This window comes from Loxodonta africana, chromosome 27 (assembly GCF_030014295.1).
Source record: "Loxodonta africana isolate mLoxAfr1 chromosome 27, mLoxAfr1.hap2, whole genome shotgun sequence".
Classification (NCBI taxonomy): domain Eukaryota; kingdom Metazoa; phylum Chordata; class Mammalia; order Proboscidea; family Elephantidae; genus Loxodonta; species Loxodonta africana.
In genome coordinates, this window is record NC_087368.1 from 10,894,147 (window position 1) to 10,912,358 (window position 18,212).

Consider the following 18,212-nt stretch of genomic DNA (forward strand, 5'->3'; position numbering starts at 1 on the left):
GTGGGTGGGAACCTGACTTCAGTTCATTGTTTCTTGCTCCTTTCCTAGAAAGGCATGTTTTACTTGCTCTTAGTTGGACTAATGGACTCGCTTGTAAAATTATTCATTTCTGGGGATATTTTTTCTCCCCTCTTCCTCTCAAAATTCTAAAAGCGAAAAGCATTTTGATTTGGTAAATGCTCTTCTGAATTTGTTTAAGACCCTCATAGCAGACTCCTTGTCTTAGTTATCTAGTGCTACTCTAACAGAAATACAAGTGGATGGCATTAACAAGGAGAAATTTATTCTCTCACAGTCAAGTAGGCTACAAGTTCACATTCAGGACATCAACTCCAGAGGAAGGCTTTCTCTCTCTGTCCGCTCTGGAGGAAGGTCCTTGTCATCAATCTTCCCCTGGTCGAAGAGCTTCTCAGGCACAGGGACTCCAGGTCCAATGGAAGCGCTCTGCTCCCAGGGCTGCTTTCTTGGTGGTATGAAGTCCCCCCATCTCTGCTTGCTTCCCTTATCTTATAAGCTAAAATGTGGTGCAGGCCATACCCCAGGAAACTCCCTTTACATTGAATCAGGAGTGTGACCTGAGCAAGGGTGTTACATCTCACCCTAATCCTCTTTAACATAATTAATCTTGCCTCATTAACCACAGGCAGAGATTAGGATTTATATAGCACATAGGAAAATTATACCAATCACAAAATGGAGGACAACCACACGATAGTAGGAATCATGGCCTAACCAAGTTGACACATATTTTGGGGGACACAATTCAGTCCATGACACTCTTCTATCAAGATACATTTTAGTGCCATCATAGGAATTCCATTGCAGGATTAGCAGAGAGGGAACTTTTCATGTTCGTTTATAATGCTTAACGACTACCCAAATAAACAAGGTGACTGAAAGAAGCCAAAATTTACCTCAAGGAATTTTAAGGGAGAAAAATAGACAAATTAGAGTCCATTTCTATAGAGAGAACTGGTTTCCAAGACAGAGACTTTTTAAAACTTTCAATTCTGTGTTGACCTTAACTCTGCCTTTGTGTTTTATCAGAATAGAACCATGACGGGAATCAAATCTATACACTGGGTCATGAACATTGCTTGCTTTGGGGCTGACTCAGCACAGTAGATTTTCTAACATGGTAGCCATGTGAACTTAATGACTGAGGGGCAGATCCAAGTGTGATGGGGTCTTTTAAAATCATTTAAAATTCGAGGAGCCTGATATACAATTATAAATCCAAAAGTAGGTACAAAGTTATTTCACTGGTAAGTATTATTTAGAACAAGAAAAGAAATCACAGCCAATGACTTCGGCATTTATAAAAACGTTGTGTGAACATATGGCGAGCACCCCTCCCAGGGCCTCACAAGAGGCCCCTGCACATGAGAGGCTAAAGCAACACCGGCCAGTAGAACTTTCTGGAATGATGGAAGTGTTCCACGGTGCTATCCGATACAGTAGCCACTAGCCACATTCAGATACAGGGCACTTGAAATGTGGCTAGTGCCACTGAGGAGCTGTTTTTTTTTTTTTTTTTAACTTCATTAAATTTTAATTAATTTAGATTTTAAATAGCCACCTATGCTAGTGGCTGCTGTATTGTACCGTGCAAGTCTAAAGTTTAAGCTTCATTTTCTTCAGAGTAAATCTACGTTTGACATTTAGAATGTGTAAATACACGCACATCCCAACACTGAGACATACACAAAATCACTAGCTACAGATATTTACATGGGTGAAACCGGAAGTATATTCAGACTAAAGACAGCTTAGGGCCTGTTAGCTTTCCAGATTCAGTAACCTCCCTGCAGGACCGTGTTCCCCCTCAGGAAAGGTCCTTTGTCTCTGACGGCCGACTGCAGGCTGCTGACTTATTGTCCCACCACTACTCCCATCTCTTCCCCATGGAAAGAAGTAGCTTTCACCAACATGCTAGGTTCTGTCCACAAATTCTCCATACCCTACTTGCCACCTTCATTTGTGGGTCGTCTATAAAAAACACCCAGGCAGAACCTCGGCTGCGATGATTTTTCTGTATGGTACAGAACTCCTTCTCTTACCAAATAATAACCCAGTCTCCTCTGTTCTTCTTCCCCAGCTGGCAGACGCGGTGAGTAATCTTTATTTACAGTGTGTTTTAATCAAGATCCAAAATGTTGTACATCTGGAGAGATGAGTTAGAACAATGTGTTGCCTGCCAAACAATATAAATTTATTCGCGCTTTTTTTTGCTGCCGTCTACTGGTAGCACAGACCCAATAAATCACTCACTTTTAGCTGAGCTTCACACTATTTCTCAACCAACTGGTTTGCTTTTCTTTTTATTATTAATATTTTAATGGTTAGCTTTACTATTCACTTAACTATGAGATTTTTTGTAAAAAAAAAAATCTCTTTCCCTTCATTTTCTCTCTCTCTCTCTCCCCCTTTCTCTCTTTCTTTTTCACGTCATCTTTATAGTCCGGTGGTTAGAGATTAAGGTGCAGAGAGCAAATGTGTGAAGAATAAATCAGAGATGTTCAGCTAGCAGTTAAGCTGAGTGTACAGCTCAATCCTGATGTTAATTTCCAAGTTGGCTGAATTCCTTTCAGTGCTAGTTTTCAAGTATTTTATTAACGCTTATTACATGATGCTCTTGTGTAAATCCCTCACCATCATGCTCTTTGACCGCTTGTTCACTCATTCAACAAATGTTTACTGAAAGCCGTCTATGTGCCAGGCTCTGTCCTAGGCACTGGGGACACAGGGCTGAATAAGATGGACGTGGTTCCTGCCCTTAGGAGCTTCCATTCTAGTGGGGGAGACAGATAATAAACAAAAGAATTACAGGATCTATAATCAGTAACCAGCCTGTGTGTCAGAATAGAACTGTGATCCACAGGGCTTTCAATGGCTGTTTCTCAGGAAGAGGTGCCTTTGGGTGGACTTGAGCCTCCAACCTTTCAATTGGCTGCCAAACATGTAAACATCTTGCACCACTTAGGGACTCTATTGGATTTATATGCATTGCTGTTGAGTCAATTCTGACTCCTAGCAACACTATAGGACAGAGTAAAACTGTCCCATGGGGTTTTCAAGGCTGTAAATGTTCAAGGAAGCAGATCGTCACATCTTTCTCCCAAGGAGTGGCTGTTGGGTTCGAACCGCCAACCTTTCAGTTCGCAGCCGAGGGCTTAACCACTGCACCTCTTACAGGATCTATAGTTGGTGTGAAAGAGAGATGCCCTGACACAGAATCATGTTGTAGGAAGGGAGAGATGTTTCTGGATGGTGGGCATCTCTTGGGGCAGTGGCATTGATGTTCAGACTGGATAGTTAAAAGGAGCCAGCTTTGCCAGAGCCTCTCACAGGGAAACTCCAAGTACAAGGCCATGGAACACACAGGCAGGTCCCAGGAACCAACAGACGCCCAGCATGACTGAAGCACAGTGACAAGGGGGGCGATCGGCACATGAGAAAATGGAGAAGTAAGCAGGGGCTTTGCAGGTTATGATAAGGAGGCTGGCTTTTATGTGAGTTGTAATTGGTACCCCCCCCCCAAAAAAAAAAAACCCAAACCAGTTGCTACTGACTCATAGCGACCCTATAGGACAGAGGAGTACTGCCCCATAGAGTTTCCAAGGAGCACCTCGTGGATTCAAACTGCCAACCTTTTGGTTATCAGCCATAACTCTTAACCACTGTGCCACCAGGGTTTCCAATTAGACAGTAGTGAAGAGCTTATTGAAAGTATTGTGGGGAGGAGCATGGTCCAATAGACATTGTTTAAAGCTTCTTTGAGCTGTTATGGGGAGAGTGGACAGTAGGAAGACAAGTGTAGAAGTCAAAGGACTGTCAGGAGGCTGTCGTGGTGTTCATGACACAGATGAGGTGGCCTGAACGAGGGCCACCAGTGTTGTGTGTTAGTTACATGGCAGTGGTTTGGAGCTGACCCTTGCCTCCCTCCATCCTCACCGTCACCTGGTCTGTGACAAGCAGCAGCCGTCACTATGTAGTGTGTGGCCAGAGAACCAAGTTGGGTCTCCATGTGGTGATGATGCCTTCAGGAGGGCCTCCGAGGGACCATGGCATCCAGCCCATCATTCTTCAGAATCCTCAGGGTTCCTGCAGTTTGCTGGGTTTTGGAGGATGTATTTTGCAAGTTGAGTTAGCCTTCATGTGTTTTTTCCTAAAAACTTGAAGTTTTTCATATCTTCAGGCAGCACTGTGAATCTTCTTTTCCTTTATCTCCAAATCACACCTGAAGCTTTCTATGCAAATAATGACCCAGCCAGAATGCTAGCAGAACCACCTGAGTGGCTGGTCGTAATTCTACTCCTTTTATTTTTATTAAAAAAATGACATAACCTTAAAAAATTTTAAATATCTGTTCAACCCACTTAGTCTGGCTCAAAAGCTAATAAAACATTTCCTGTCTCCATTGAGGTGAAGAGTGTAATTTGGCTTTGAACATTTTTTTTCTCACTGGCCAGCTAAGAACTCCTTTTGGTCACGGAGGTCATGGTGCCAAGAACCAGAAGGAAATAATAACCTAGTGCTTTTTAAGGTGGGCAAGGCCCTGCTGGCCCCATGGCAGAGGGGACTCCGTCCTTGCCTCCTGGGCAAGCCCTGGCAGGTGTGAGTTCCTGAGCTAGCTTATGAAGAGCTGGTGGACCTCACATTTCTGTGATCTCTTTATTGTTTAGAAAGAAATGGTAATTTACTTATAACCAAAAACCAAGCCCATTGCAGTTAACTCACCCTGTTGCTAAAGGAAAGGTTGGAGGGTCAAGTCCAGTCATAGGTACCTCAGAAGAAAGGCCTGCCATTGAAAACCCTATGGAATGCAGTTCTACTCTGACACACATGGAATCACCATGAGTCAGAGTCCCCTCAATGGCACCTGGCTTCTCTTGCCTTTCAGGAAAGCCCGAATGCCCTGTGCATCCAACTGAGTTGGTGTTTGCGTTAGACCAGTCCCGGGATGTCACCAGGCAGGATTTTGAGCGGATGAAGGCGATGATCTTGTCCCTCATGAGAGAAGTTAAAGTCCGGGACAACAGCTGTCCCGTGGGAGCACGCGTTGCCGTCCTTTCCTATAACTCCCACACCAGGCACCTCATCCGCTTCTCAGACACCTACAGCAAGAGCCGACTTCTCAGGGAAATCGAAGCCATCCCTTATGAGAGCTCCTCGGACGGCAGGGAGATAGGCAAAGCAATGAGGTTTATTTCCAGGAATGTCTTCAAGCGAACCCTCCCAGGGGCTCACACCAGGAGGATCGCCACGTTTTTCAGCAGTGGCCAGTCTGCCGATGCCCACTCCATCACCACAGCCACCATGGAGTTCAGCGCCCTTGACATCACTCCCGTCGTGATCGCTTTCAGCAACACCCCTTCAGTCAAGCGGGCGTTTGCGGTAAGAGGATTAGCCTTTTGCCCAACAATTATTATCTTGTGTGTGTGTTCACAAGCCTCTAGACGTATAACTATACTTTCCTGTCTTCAAAATTAGGATTCTTTGTTTGAATTTTTTTAATTCTGTGTTGGTAGAGAGTAATGGTGATAACTGTTTGTTACTATTATACCAGCAACATGCTAAGCCCTTCACATGCATTATCCTGTTTGATTCTCACAGGTGGTATCTAGAGATAGACTTGTTATTCCCATTTTACAGATGAGAAAACTGATCCTGGAGAAGCTATTTACCCAGGTTCACACAGCTAATAAGTCTCAACGTCAGGATTTAAATCCAGGTTTTTATTCTACTGCTTCCCAGGGCTACTGAGTTGCCTCAGGGTCTCAAGATACTGAACCAGGAAGGACCATAAACAGCATGGATGTCACTAATATGGCCAGGGGAGGAGTGGTTTTTGGATGAAAAACAATTGGCTGATTTTATAACCTAAGCAGTCATGAAAAGATCCAAATTTTAAAAAAGAAAAGCCACTCTAGTTATAGTTACTGGGATTGAGGATTAAAATCTTAATGTGTAACGTTCCTGAGTAAACCACATGCGGATCAAGACGGCCATGTTGGTCTAACATGGAGTTTGCTTCTTTATTCATGTAGAAAACTTCAAGAGGGACCCCAAAGAGCAGCAAAGCAGTATTGTTAAAGGCTAACCATTTGAAAATTGTCTCATTTAGAGAAAGGAAGTAGCAAAGCTCTTCAAATGTGTGAAAAAAAAACATTAGTGGAGAAAAACCTTATATTAGAGAAACTGAGTATATTAGAGAAACTGAATGTAATAGCAATAAGAAACTCCAGGTTAGGTTTAAGAAAGAACTTTCTGGATTGCAAGTTTGATTTACTGTTGGCATGGACTAAATTCAGGTGGTCAAGATATCAGTTTTATAGGGGCCGCTCACCTGTTGAGGTAACTTCTGTCTATCTTTCTTGGAGGCCAGGATTAAATGGTCTTTTAAGGCTCTTTCCAGCTCTATAATTTTACGTAAAGGTGGTTAAATAAGCAAAACAGAGTTGAAATATAGTACTTACCTGTAAAATACGGAAAACAGTACCTATTTCCTAGAGTTGATGTGAAGATTAGGTCTTATAATGCAGGTGCATAGGTGCCTAGGATGAAGTAAGCACTTTGCTTTGCTTTATTATTATATTCAGTTGCATGATCTGAATTGAAACCAATTTAAGAATCCTGAAGTAGAGGTTGTAAAGGAGCCAAAACTGCTGTGAGCATCATTGAACTACCTCTCAGAATTAGGCAAACGAAAGGCTGATGTGTCAGGGCCAGAAAAGAGAATACACATAGATTAGAAAAGACTGGGGATAGGCTATGCAAATGGAGCTGCTGAGTGAGAAGCAGCAACTCAAACGTTCTGTACGTGAATTTGGTAGCACACAGAGTCCTCATCATTCCCTGTTTACTGAGGGCCCCCCTCACCTCTTGGCTTCATCTAGGCACAGATGCAAATAACTGACGGTGCTGTGGTATAAACGTAACTGACACAATTCCACCCACTCACCCAAAGGCATATGCACAGCAAGTAACTTACAAAGACATATTTTCTTGGGGTTTTTTGGTTTATTCGTTAGCTTGTCCGACTGTGGTAAATATATATATATAAAACAAAATGCTTACCTTTCAACAATCTTCAAATTTACAGTTGAGTGACATTGATTATGTTCATCACATTGTTCAACCATCACCCCAACCACACCCAAATTTTTCCATCACCCTTAATTTTTGAGTGCTAACACTCTCCCTTAGAGCTTAATGAATCTGGTTTCTCGATTCTACCCAAATAGCCTAGAGACTCTTTGCACTTTTTTGAAGGAATTCATCTCAAAAAAGCACCAATGAAGATTCAAGTTCTTGATCATAGGCCGTCATAAATCAGAGCAGCATTGGTCCTCAGCATCCCTCAGGCATGAGAGCTAGAGATGCAGAGAGGAGCTAGAATTGGTCCCAAGGTCCATTCATCCAACAGATGTTTAGTGAGCACCTCATACACGCCAGGTGTTGTTCTAGGCTCTGGGGATATAAGAGTAAACTAGAAAAACAAGAGACCCGGAAAGCTGACATTAGATGATGAACAGGGTCGTCTAGAAGGGCTAGAGGTATAGACACATGTTGGTTGGAACTCAATCCCTGACATTACAGAAGAGAAATTACATTTGTACCTCTCCATTGTGCTTTTTTTCCCCTCTTTTATTTTTTCTTCTACTGTTCTCTTCAACTGTGCTTTTGTTGTTGTTGTTGTTATTGTTAGTTGCCATCGAGTTGTACCCACTCATGGCAACCCCATGTGTGCAGAGCAGAACACCTTCTGAGATGCCTCTGGGTGGGTTGGAACAGCTAACGTTTCGGATAGTAGTCAAGCACTTAACCATTTGCTCCACCCAGGAACCTTAAGCTTTTGTTTATTATTTTTTAAGAACAGAACTCAAAGGTCTACGGGCACCATGCTGCCCTGCGTCTTCATTTTGAGGTCATATTTTATAGACCTGGTTTGTTTCATCATTACCATGAATTTTATAAATCTTGATTCATCTGAGTTCAGTTGTCCAATCTGAAATTGAGCGCCTGTACAGATGTGTGGCAGGACTCAGGAGCAGCTGCTCCGATAGCATGGAGCGATTTCCCTATGTTTCTTAGCAAATGGCTACCATCTTGGAAAGTTTTTGCAATGGTATACAGCTGATTGATGAACTGGTCATCCCTTCTAGAGTAGAAGACCATTTTTGACTGGAAAATCTCAAGCTCAGCTTTGTTTTGCCCTAGGAATTTTCCTCTAAATTCCTTTGACAATTAGCTTTTACTTCTGGTGAAATTTTACTTGCTGTACATTAAAAAAAAAAACCTGTTGCCATTGAGTCAATTCGGACTCATAATGACCCTATAGGACAGAGTAGAACTGCCCTGTAGGGTTTCCAAGGAGCAGCTGGTGGATTCGAACTACCCACCTTTTGATTAGTAGCCATAGCTGTTAACCACTGGACCACCAGGCCACATTAGGAATTCTAACATAAGGAGTGTCTCGCTTTCTAATATACTTACAAGAAATGTGTCTATCTTCTAAAACTCAGTTTCGGTGCAGTCAGTTCTGACTCACGGGACTCAACGTGTGTCACAGTAGAGCTGTGCTCCGTAGGGTTTTCAAGTGGCTGATTTTTCAGAAGTAGGACACCGGGCCTTTCTTCTGAGGTGCTTCTGGCTGGACTCAAATCTCCAACCATCTGATTAACAGCTAAGGGGGTTAATAGCTGGCACCACCCAGGACTCCTCTCTTTTCGATAGCCCTTTTTTTTTTTTTTAAGTCTGCTGTTTGGCATTGCAGCTGAGAAAAACATTAAGAAGTATAGTGTTTGATTTTATAAATAATTCTAGTGATTGGAGACACCACTGAATTGGGGAACATTTTTCAATGGGAAATGTTAGCAATCTTTTTAAAAGTATTTCTTTTTTAAATATAGACTTGTCTAAAGACAATTGTCTAAGTGTAATAGTTGTCTGAAGAAATTATCCATAATATTGATGTTATTTTTCCTTGAGTACACCAATTTAGGGAGCCCTTTGTTTTTGTTTTTTTTTTTTCTAATGTTAACCACTTGATGTTTAGAGAGGAAAAAAGAGGGTGTCATCCAGAACCATTTGCTGAACACCCCATACAGCCCGTCTGTGGACTTTATAGTTGAACTTGCATCCAAGCTGGTGCTTCTTTGAATGCACAGGAAAGTGAGTAACAGGAGAAGTGAACAAAAGGACCCTTTTATTTGAACCCCCAGCCCACATTCAGCTTACGGCATTTTTCCGTGATGTACTAACTATAGTTGCTGCGGTGATATGGGGTAGGATAGGTGATCTCTAAAACAACATCTTCCAAACTTTACCGACTGATTGAGAGATTTCCTTGGTGAGGATGGTGGGGGCAAAGGCCCGCTGTGCACTCTCCCCAGTAAAGCAACTCACTAGAACCGATGAGAAGGACGGCACTGCTTTAGGTTGACACCAACATGATGTTGCATGATTGAATATGAAGCCTAAATTATTAAAGAATGCAACCACCAGGAATATGGAAGTTGTCATATTATAGCCACGCAGAACACAAGATTAGGTGACAAATAGCAGCAGTCCCTGGACCACATCTTGAGAGACATTGCTCTAAACTGACTTAGGACTCACTGATTCAAAACTACAATCTTCTGCTCACACAGAAGATGGAACTTAGGCCTCGGTTGGGGAGAGCAAACCTTAAATGTAGAGCCCTACGTATTCCACCCCCTCTGGGACTCACTTTCCTCATCTGTAAAATCACGGAATTGGATTACATGGTTTCTGAGATTTTTTCTAGCTCAAATGTTCTGTGTGGCTTTTTTTTTTCCCCCTGGATCCTGGTTGTTGGCAATAAGAAAGCTCTTTGCCCCTTCCAGGTGGTCCGACCCATGTCCTCTGGACTGGTACTGGGTTTCGTTTCCAGTCACCAGTCATCATCCAGATGGCATGAAGGCTTGATTCACTTGAAACATTGCACGGAGATACCTATTAAAAGCTATTAACAATAAGGACTAATTGTTTCTGCTGGTTTATTAGTCAAGACTTTGTTTACAGATCACCAAAACCAATTTAAGTACACCCATGTACACGTAATAAGTGGAATTTATTATAAGGATCCGGATATAACCCAGGTGTCCTCTGATCTCAGGTCCAGGGGAGCAGCCTCTGCCTTAACCCCATTGACACAGAATCCACCATTTCTTCAGAGATTCATTTGCACCATGAACCAGTGATATGCAGACTCTACTAAAGGTCTGTGGGTCACAAGAGGGGCCCCACCCTGCAGAGCACTGCATTCCACCACAGAAAGTCCCCATTCATGTCACTGCACCCTCTTCTTCTGCACTGCCCTGCCCATCACAGGGTCTTCTGTACCCTTTTATACTACACAGTGCTCACCTTTGCTACCTTCTGCTTCTTCCCTCCCAGTCTCTCCTTGGGACTATCGTTTCTTCCGTACATATACTTGTACCTAGAGATTTAGCTAGAACCTTCAGTGATCACATCTCCCCTCAGAGGATCCCCTCTAACCCAGGTGGCTTATGAAGGCAAGCACAATGGTCTCCCAGAGAGGAATTCTCGTGGGCACAGATTTCTCCATCTCTATACACAGAAGAGTAAAAGATGGGGCAGAAACAGAGATGAGCCTCAGGAAAAGCCTGGAGTCTCCAGGACTCTCTCCATCTTTCATTTCCACTTCACTCTTATCTGCTTTATTCCTCTCCCTTCTCCTTCCCTCCCCCTACTTCCTTCTCTCCCTCCTCCTTCTCCTCAACCTCCTCCTCTCTCTCTCTTTCTCTCTCTCTCTCTTTCTTCCTCCCTCCCATTTTCCTTTACCCTCACTCCACAAGATGCAATACATCCAGCCTACAGCTCTATTAGGGATATTAGTGATCCAGTGGTAGAATTCTCTCCTTCCGTGCAGGAAACCGGGATTCAATTCCTAGCTGATACACCTCAAGCACAATCACCACCCATCTGTCAGTGGAGGCTTGCATGTTACTATGATGACAAAGAGGTTTTACAGGAGCTTCCAGACTAAAACAGATTAGGAAGAAAGGCCTGGTGATCTTCTTCTGAAAATCAGCCAATAAAAACCCTATGGATCACAACAGTCCAGTCTGAAACCAATCATGGGGATGGCATAAGACTGGGCAGCATTTCATGCACTGTGCATGGGAATGCCATGAGTCGGGGCCAACTCTATGGCACCTAGCATCAACAACACAGCTATATTCGTTCTTGTCGCTAACACGGATAGGCTCAACACCCTCAGGACCCCAGCTGCAGATTCCCGAGAGAGTGGATCTGATTGGCTCAAATGTTCCTCCCTGGTTCCGTCAGCTCTGGTCAGAGAGCTGGAGTCGTCCCATACAAACGTGGCTGCCAGAGTCCTACCTCTATGGGTGAAGTATGGGAAGGGAAATTCCCAGAGAAAGAGGGGGGTCATTAGCTTAAGACAGTAGGATTCACAGAGAAAAACTAAAATGTCATCTGACCTATCCCTTAGGCATTAGATAAGGCCATACCTGCAATTTTTCTTCAACTATCAATTATCTTTAAGTCAGTTAACTGCCAAGTTAACTATTCTTGATTACTTGGGGCCTCCTTCAGTTCTCCCAGCTCTCTACCCTCAAATCTCCTAGGCAGGTTACTAACAGTGGACCAAATTGGATTGAGTAGGGAGTTGTTTAGAGAGGAATGGCGCCTGGACATGGATCTAGGTGTCCATTTCAAAGCCACCTTCAATGTTTGGTTTACAGTGGGAACTGAAAGGATGGTTATAAATTTCACACGGTTGTCTGGGACCTGGGGGATCCTCTTCTTTAAATGACTTCAGTGTCCACTGTCTTTTGATCAGACCCTTAACCTTTTTCTGAGTGCCCGTTTCCTCATCTGTAAAGTGTGGGCGGTAAACAGAACTATCACTGTTGGGTTGAGATAATAGACATTAATGTGCTTTGTAAACTGCCAGGTGGTCTTCAGTTACCCACGTGGCGCTCACCCTGTGCCAGTAAGTGCTTTACAATTATGAACTCATTTAATGCGCACAATAGCCCTATTAGGTAGTAATGTTATCATCCCAGCAGGTCCCTTGGTGGTGCAAATGGTTTTCCCTTAACTATCAATCTAAAGTTAGCAGTTTGAGCCCACCCAGCGGCACTGTGGAAGGCCTGGAAACCTGCTTCTATAAAGATTACAGCCAAGAAAACCCTATGGAGCAGTTCTACTCTACACATGGGGTCAGTCACCGTGAGTTGGAATCGACTTGATGGCAACAGGCTTTGATTGCTTATTATCCCTATTTTACAGATGAGGAAACAGAGAGGTGAAGTACCTGGTCATATAGCTAAAGGGAATATCGAGGTTAAACCCAGGCAGTGTTCTTAGCCTCCCTGACGTGCTGCAGCAACCATGACCTTCTTAGAAGAAGCAGCCTTGACCTCTCCAGATCTCAGTTCCCTGAGCAATCCTGGGAAGTTTTTGCAGCCCCACCCACTAAGCTGTTCTTTCTCTTGCTTCTGCTCCTTGCAGATCGACGATACTGGCACATTCCAAATAATAACGATTCCATCGGGGGCTGACTACATGCCAGCACTAGAAAGTCTCCAGCGGTGCACTTTCTGCTATGGTAAGACCCACAGAGAAAGCATCAACTAGTCAGGCCTGTTAGTGCACTGAGTCACAGTTGGCAGGAGCAGCTGGAACTTGGCAGCAGGGATGTGAGTGGCCCCAGGAGGACTTCCCTGGGGCTCTGGGCTCACCCCATCACACTGTGTCTTCCACAGATGGAATCTCTTAGCTCAGCGAGCAGAGTCTCCTCCTATACATATTGCAGCAGGAAGGCTGCTTTCCAGGCTTCTCTACTGAGTGCAGCTCCAGGAAACAGTAACAATTTTCAGAAAAGTTTAGCCTGTCTCAATGCCAAGTTTTTCATGCTGTTGTAAAGTACCGTATTTTTGCAAATAATGTGTCCACGTAAATTAAGTGCTCATACATGTACCGAATTTTATACAAATAATGCTTGCCTTCTACATTCGTTTGCCAACTGCTATGCCAATTTTTTTATGTGTTGCTATAAAAAATTAGGATAATGCACTGTTGGTGGGAATGCAAAATGATACAAACATTTTGGAAAATGATATGGCACTTCCTTAGAAAGCTATAAATAGAAATACCATATGCTCCAGCAATCCTACTCCTAGGAGTATATCCTAGAGAAATAAGAGTCATCACACAAATAGACATATGCACACCCATGTTCATTGCAGCCTTGTTCACAGCAGCAAAATGATGAAGACAACCTAGATGCCCATCAACAGATGAATGGCTAAACAAGTTATGGTACATTCACACAGTGGAGTACTAACCAACTATAAAGAACAATGATGAATCTGTGAAGCATCTCATAACATGGGTGAATCTGGAGGGCATTATGCTGAGTGAAATAAGTCAATTACAAAAGGACAAATATTGTATGAGACCACTACTGTAAATGCTCATGAAAAGGCTTACACACAAAAAGAAACAATCTTTGATGATTATGAGGGAAAGGAGAGATGTGGATGGAAAAACACTAAGTAGACAATAGATAAGTGGTAACTTTGGTGAAGGGTAAGACAGTACACAATACTGGGGAAGCCAGCACAACTTATACATGGCAGGTCATAGAAGTTCCATAGACACATCCAAACTCCCCAAGGGACAAAACTGAGGACCATGGTCTCTGGGAACATCTAGCTCGATTGGCATAACATAGTTTATAAAGAAAATGTTCTGCATTCTACTTTGGTGAGTAGCATCTGGGGTCTTAAAAGCCTGTAAGCAGCCATCTAATATACTCCACTGGTCTCACCCTTTTGGGAGCAAGGAAGAATGAAGAAAACTAATGATACAAGGGAAAGATTAGTCCAAAGGACTAATGGACCACATCTACCACAGCCTCCACCAGACTGAGTCCAGTGCAACTAGGTGGTGCCTGGCTACCACCACTGACTACTCTGATACGGATCACGGTACAGGGTCCCAGACAGAACTGAAGAAAAATGTAGAACAAAATTATAACTCACAAGAAAAACCAGACTTATTGGCCTGACAGAGACTGGAGAAACCCCAAGAGTATGGCCCCAGGACACCCTTTTAGCTCGGTAATGAAGTCACTCCTGATGCTCACCCTTCAGACAAAGATTAGATAGGCCCATAAAATAAAACGAGACTAAAGGTGCACAACAGCCTGGGGGCAAGGACTAGAAGGCAGGAGGGGACAGGAAAGCAGGTAATAGGGAACCCAAGGTTGAGAAGGGAGAGTGTTGACATGCCATGGGGTTGCTAACCAATGTCATAAGACAATATGTGTACTAACTGTTTAATGAGAAACTAGTTTGTTCTGTAAACTTTCATCTAAAATACAATCCAAAAAATTAGCATAGTACGATTACAAAAATGCCACGTGAGAACATTACTAACAATGCACAAACATCAGAAGAGAAACTAGACAGCTTGGAGCTCCTAAAAATCAAACACTTATGTTCATCTAAAGACTTCACCAAAAGAGTAAAACGACAACCCACAGACTGGGAAAAAAATTTTGGCTACGACAAATCCAGGCAGCATCTAATCTCTAAAATCTACAAAATACTGTAAAACTTCAACAACAAAAAGACAACCCAATTAAAAAATGAGCAAAGGATATGAACAGGCACTTCACCAAAGAAAACATTCAGGCAGCTAACAGATACATGAGGAAATATTCACGATCATTAGCCGTGAGAGAAATGCCGATCAAAACTACAATGAGATTCCATCTCGCCCCCCCCCAAAAAAAACAGGCTGGCATTAATCCAAAAAACACAAAATAATAAATGTTGGAGAGACTGTGGAAAGACTGGAACACTTATACACTGCTGGTGGGAATGTGAAATAGTACAACCAATTTGGAAATCAATTTGGTGCTTCCTTAAAAAGCTAGAAATAGAACTACCATATGATCCAGCAATCTTGGTCCTTGGAATATATCCTAATGAAATAAGAGCCCTCACATGAATAGATATATGCACACCTACATTCATTGCAGTACTGTTTACAATAGCAAAAAGACGTACATGAATGTGGTGATCAATGCATGAATAGATAATCAAATTATGGCATATTCACATAATGGAATACTACTTAACGATAAAGAACAACAATGAATTCATGAAACATCTCATAACATGGATGAATCTGGGGAAGGCATTATACTGACTAAAATTAATCAGTTGCAAAAGGACAAATATCATATGAGACCAATATTATAAGAACTCAAGAAAAGGTTTAAACGCAGAAGAAAACATCCTTTGATGGTTATGAGGTTGGGAGGGAGGGAGAGGGGTATTCACTGATTAGATAGTAGACAAGAATTATTTTAGGTGAAGGGAAGGTCAACACACAGTACAGGGGAAGTCAGCATAACTGGATGAAGCCAAAAGCTAAGAAGTTTCCTGAATACAATCAAACACTTTGAGGGACAGAGTAGCAGGGGCAGGGGTTTGGGGACCATGGTTTCAGGGGATATCTAGGTGAACTGGCATAATAAGCTATATTAAGAAAACATTCTGCATCCCACTTTGGTGAGTGGTGTCTAGGGTCTTAAAAGCTAGCAAGCAGCCATCTAAGATGCATCAATTGGTCTCAACCCACCTGGAGAAAAGGAGAATGAAGAACACCAAAGACACAAGGAAAATCAGAGCCCAAGAGACAGAAAAGACCACATAAACCAGAGACTACATCAGCCTGAGACCAGAAGAACTAGATGGTGCCTGGCTACAACCGATGACTGCCCTGACAGGGAATACAACAGAGAATCCCTGATGGAGCAGGAGAACAGTGGGATGCAGAACTCAAATTCTGCAAAAAGACCAGGCTTAATGTTCTGACTGAGGCTGGAGGGACCCCAGAGGGCATGGCCCCCAGACTCTGTTAGCTCAAAACTAAAACCATTCCCAAAGGTAACTCTTCAGACAAAGATTAGACTGGACTATAAGACATAAAATGATACTGGTGAGGAGTGTGCTTCTTAGCTCAAGTAGACACATGAGACTAGGTGGGCAGCTCCTGTCTGGAGGCAAGATGAGAAGGCAGAGGGGGACAGGAGCTAGTTGAATGGACACAGGAAATACCGGGTGGAGAGAAGAAGTGTGCTGCCATATTATATGGAGAGCAACTAGGGTCACATAAAAATGTGTGTATAACTTTTTGTATGAGAAACTGACTTGAATTGTAAACTTTCACTTAAAGCACAATAAAAAAAGAGAAAAAAAGAAGAAAATACCTTGTGGGGGGAGGGCATGGTTGGCAAACAAACATAGAAGGCGTGTGTTATTTACGTTAAAATACCCTAACGTGCATAGCACACCTAGGAAAATAATGCGTGAAGGGGTTGCGCAGTTGCCAAAACATAACGTGCACATTATTTGCATAAAAATTCAGTGTATTTATGTGTTTTTCAAACCTCAAATGTTCACAACCTCAAAGAAATGCTTTCTAGAAATTCATTACCTTCCTATCTGCTTGGGGATATTTTTTTAGTACAGTAGAAATGAAAACTAGCAGATACTCATGCATTTCTCATTGAAAAAAAAGCTTCATAAATTGCCAAATGTTAGGCCTCAAAAAGGTGTGCCTTCTTGGGTTTCACCTGGCTGTGTCTATTGTTGTGTTTTAAATAGCATCTAGCTAGAAAACTGGACTGTAATCTTCTGTTCGAGCATTCTAATAATTATCAACGGAGCCCTGGTGGCACCGTGGTTAAAGCAATCAACTGCTAACTGCTGATAGGTCAGCGGTTGGAAACCACCAGCGGCTCCACGGAAGAAAGATGTGGCAGCCTGCTTTTGCAGAGATTTACAGCATTTGAAACCCAATGGGATCACTATGAGTCAGAATCAACTCAATGGTAGTGGGTTTTAATAACAGTGAGGAGTCCCCGGGTGGCACAAACAGTTGATATGTTCAGCTGCTAACTGAAAGTTTGGAGGTTTGAGTCCACCCGGAGGAGCCTCAGAAGAAAAGGTCTGGCTATCTACTGCCAAAAAATTAGCCACTGAAAACCCTCTGGAGCACAGTTCTACTGTGATACACATTGGCTTTCCATACGTCAGAACTGACATGATGGCAACTGGTCCTGGTAATAATCGTGAAGAGAGTGGAAGCCCCTGAGGTTACTGGTAGGTGTAATGGCTGACGGTTATCAAGTGTTTACTGTAGGCCATGTACTTGGCTACTTACTTATATAATATCAGTGGTGATGATAGTTAATACTTAAACTACTGTGTTTAGTATGGTCCAAGCTCTGTTCTTATTACTTTGAATATTTCATTCAATCACCCTAAAACATTTGGACTATTATTAGCACCATTTTACAGATAAAGAAAATGAGGCTTGAAGAGAAAAAATAATTTACTTAGGAGCACACAGCCAGGTTAAACCCAAGAAAGCAAGGTCTACACTGCCCGCACTTTGCGAGTTAATGGAGGGTCCATTTTTCTGCTCCCTGAAACTCCCCATTTGGTCTAAAAGAAAAAGCTGAATTCCCCTCCTTCCCCATGTATATTAAAAAAAAAAAAATTTTTTTTTTTTTTTTTAATTAGCGGGATGCTAATTCTTGCCATTTTAGTGACTTCACAGAGAGGGGGCAATTCTAATAACCCCCTCCGTTTTCCTAATCAACCGCCCCCCATTGCACAGGGTGGGTTTCAGCACTGGCAGTCTTCACAGCAGTTACAGCACCTACCAGGCTATGGGGAGACACATCCCACCTTATGTGTTCTCACTTGCACCCTCAAACATATCAATTACAACAGTGTGCTGACATGTCGTGCAGTCAGAAATTGCACATGTGTGACTGGGGATGGATTTTGGCTCAAACACTTGTTTAGTCTCTGAGGCATATAATGGACGCTATTTTGGCTGTCATTCCCCGCAGTTAAAAAACCCACAAAACTGAACAAATGGGCGACCTGCTGTCTCTGATTTTAGAAACTGCCATGCACACAGCTGACTACTGCGCTGTCATCTGACCATTATACATGGTCATGACATTTTACTGAATGTCAGTAAGGAAGCATTACCTGTTCAGAGCCACATCGTAGTGAGTCTGTGAGCAAGACTGAAGTTAGGAAGTCTGCTAGATTCCCTAGGATCTGCATTCTGCTCATTAATCTTTTATCCAGTAGCTT

At 42.8% G+C, this 18,212-nt stretch overlaps 1 protein-coding gene across 1 annotated transcript in view; it reads left to right on the top strand.

Moving 5' to 3' along the window:
- The window catches only part of COL6A6 (collagen type VI alpha 6 chain), a 104,522-nt gene that overhangs the window by 80,905 nt on the left and 5,405 nt on the right, over positions 1-18,212 (top strand). Inside the window, exons 31-33 of the mRNA XM_023540035.2 lie at positions 2,099-2,110; positions 4,904-5,397; positions 12,532-12,628. Of these exons, the coding sequence (XP_023395803.2) occupies positions 2,099-2,110; positions 4,904-5,397; positions 12,532-12,628 (603 nt within the window). The remainder of the gene's footprint in view (positions 1-2,098; positions 2,111-4,903; positions 5,398-12,531; positions 12,629-18,212) is intronic.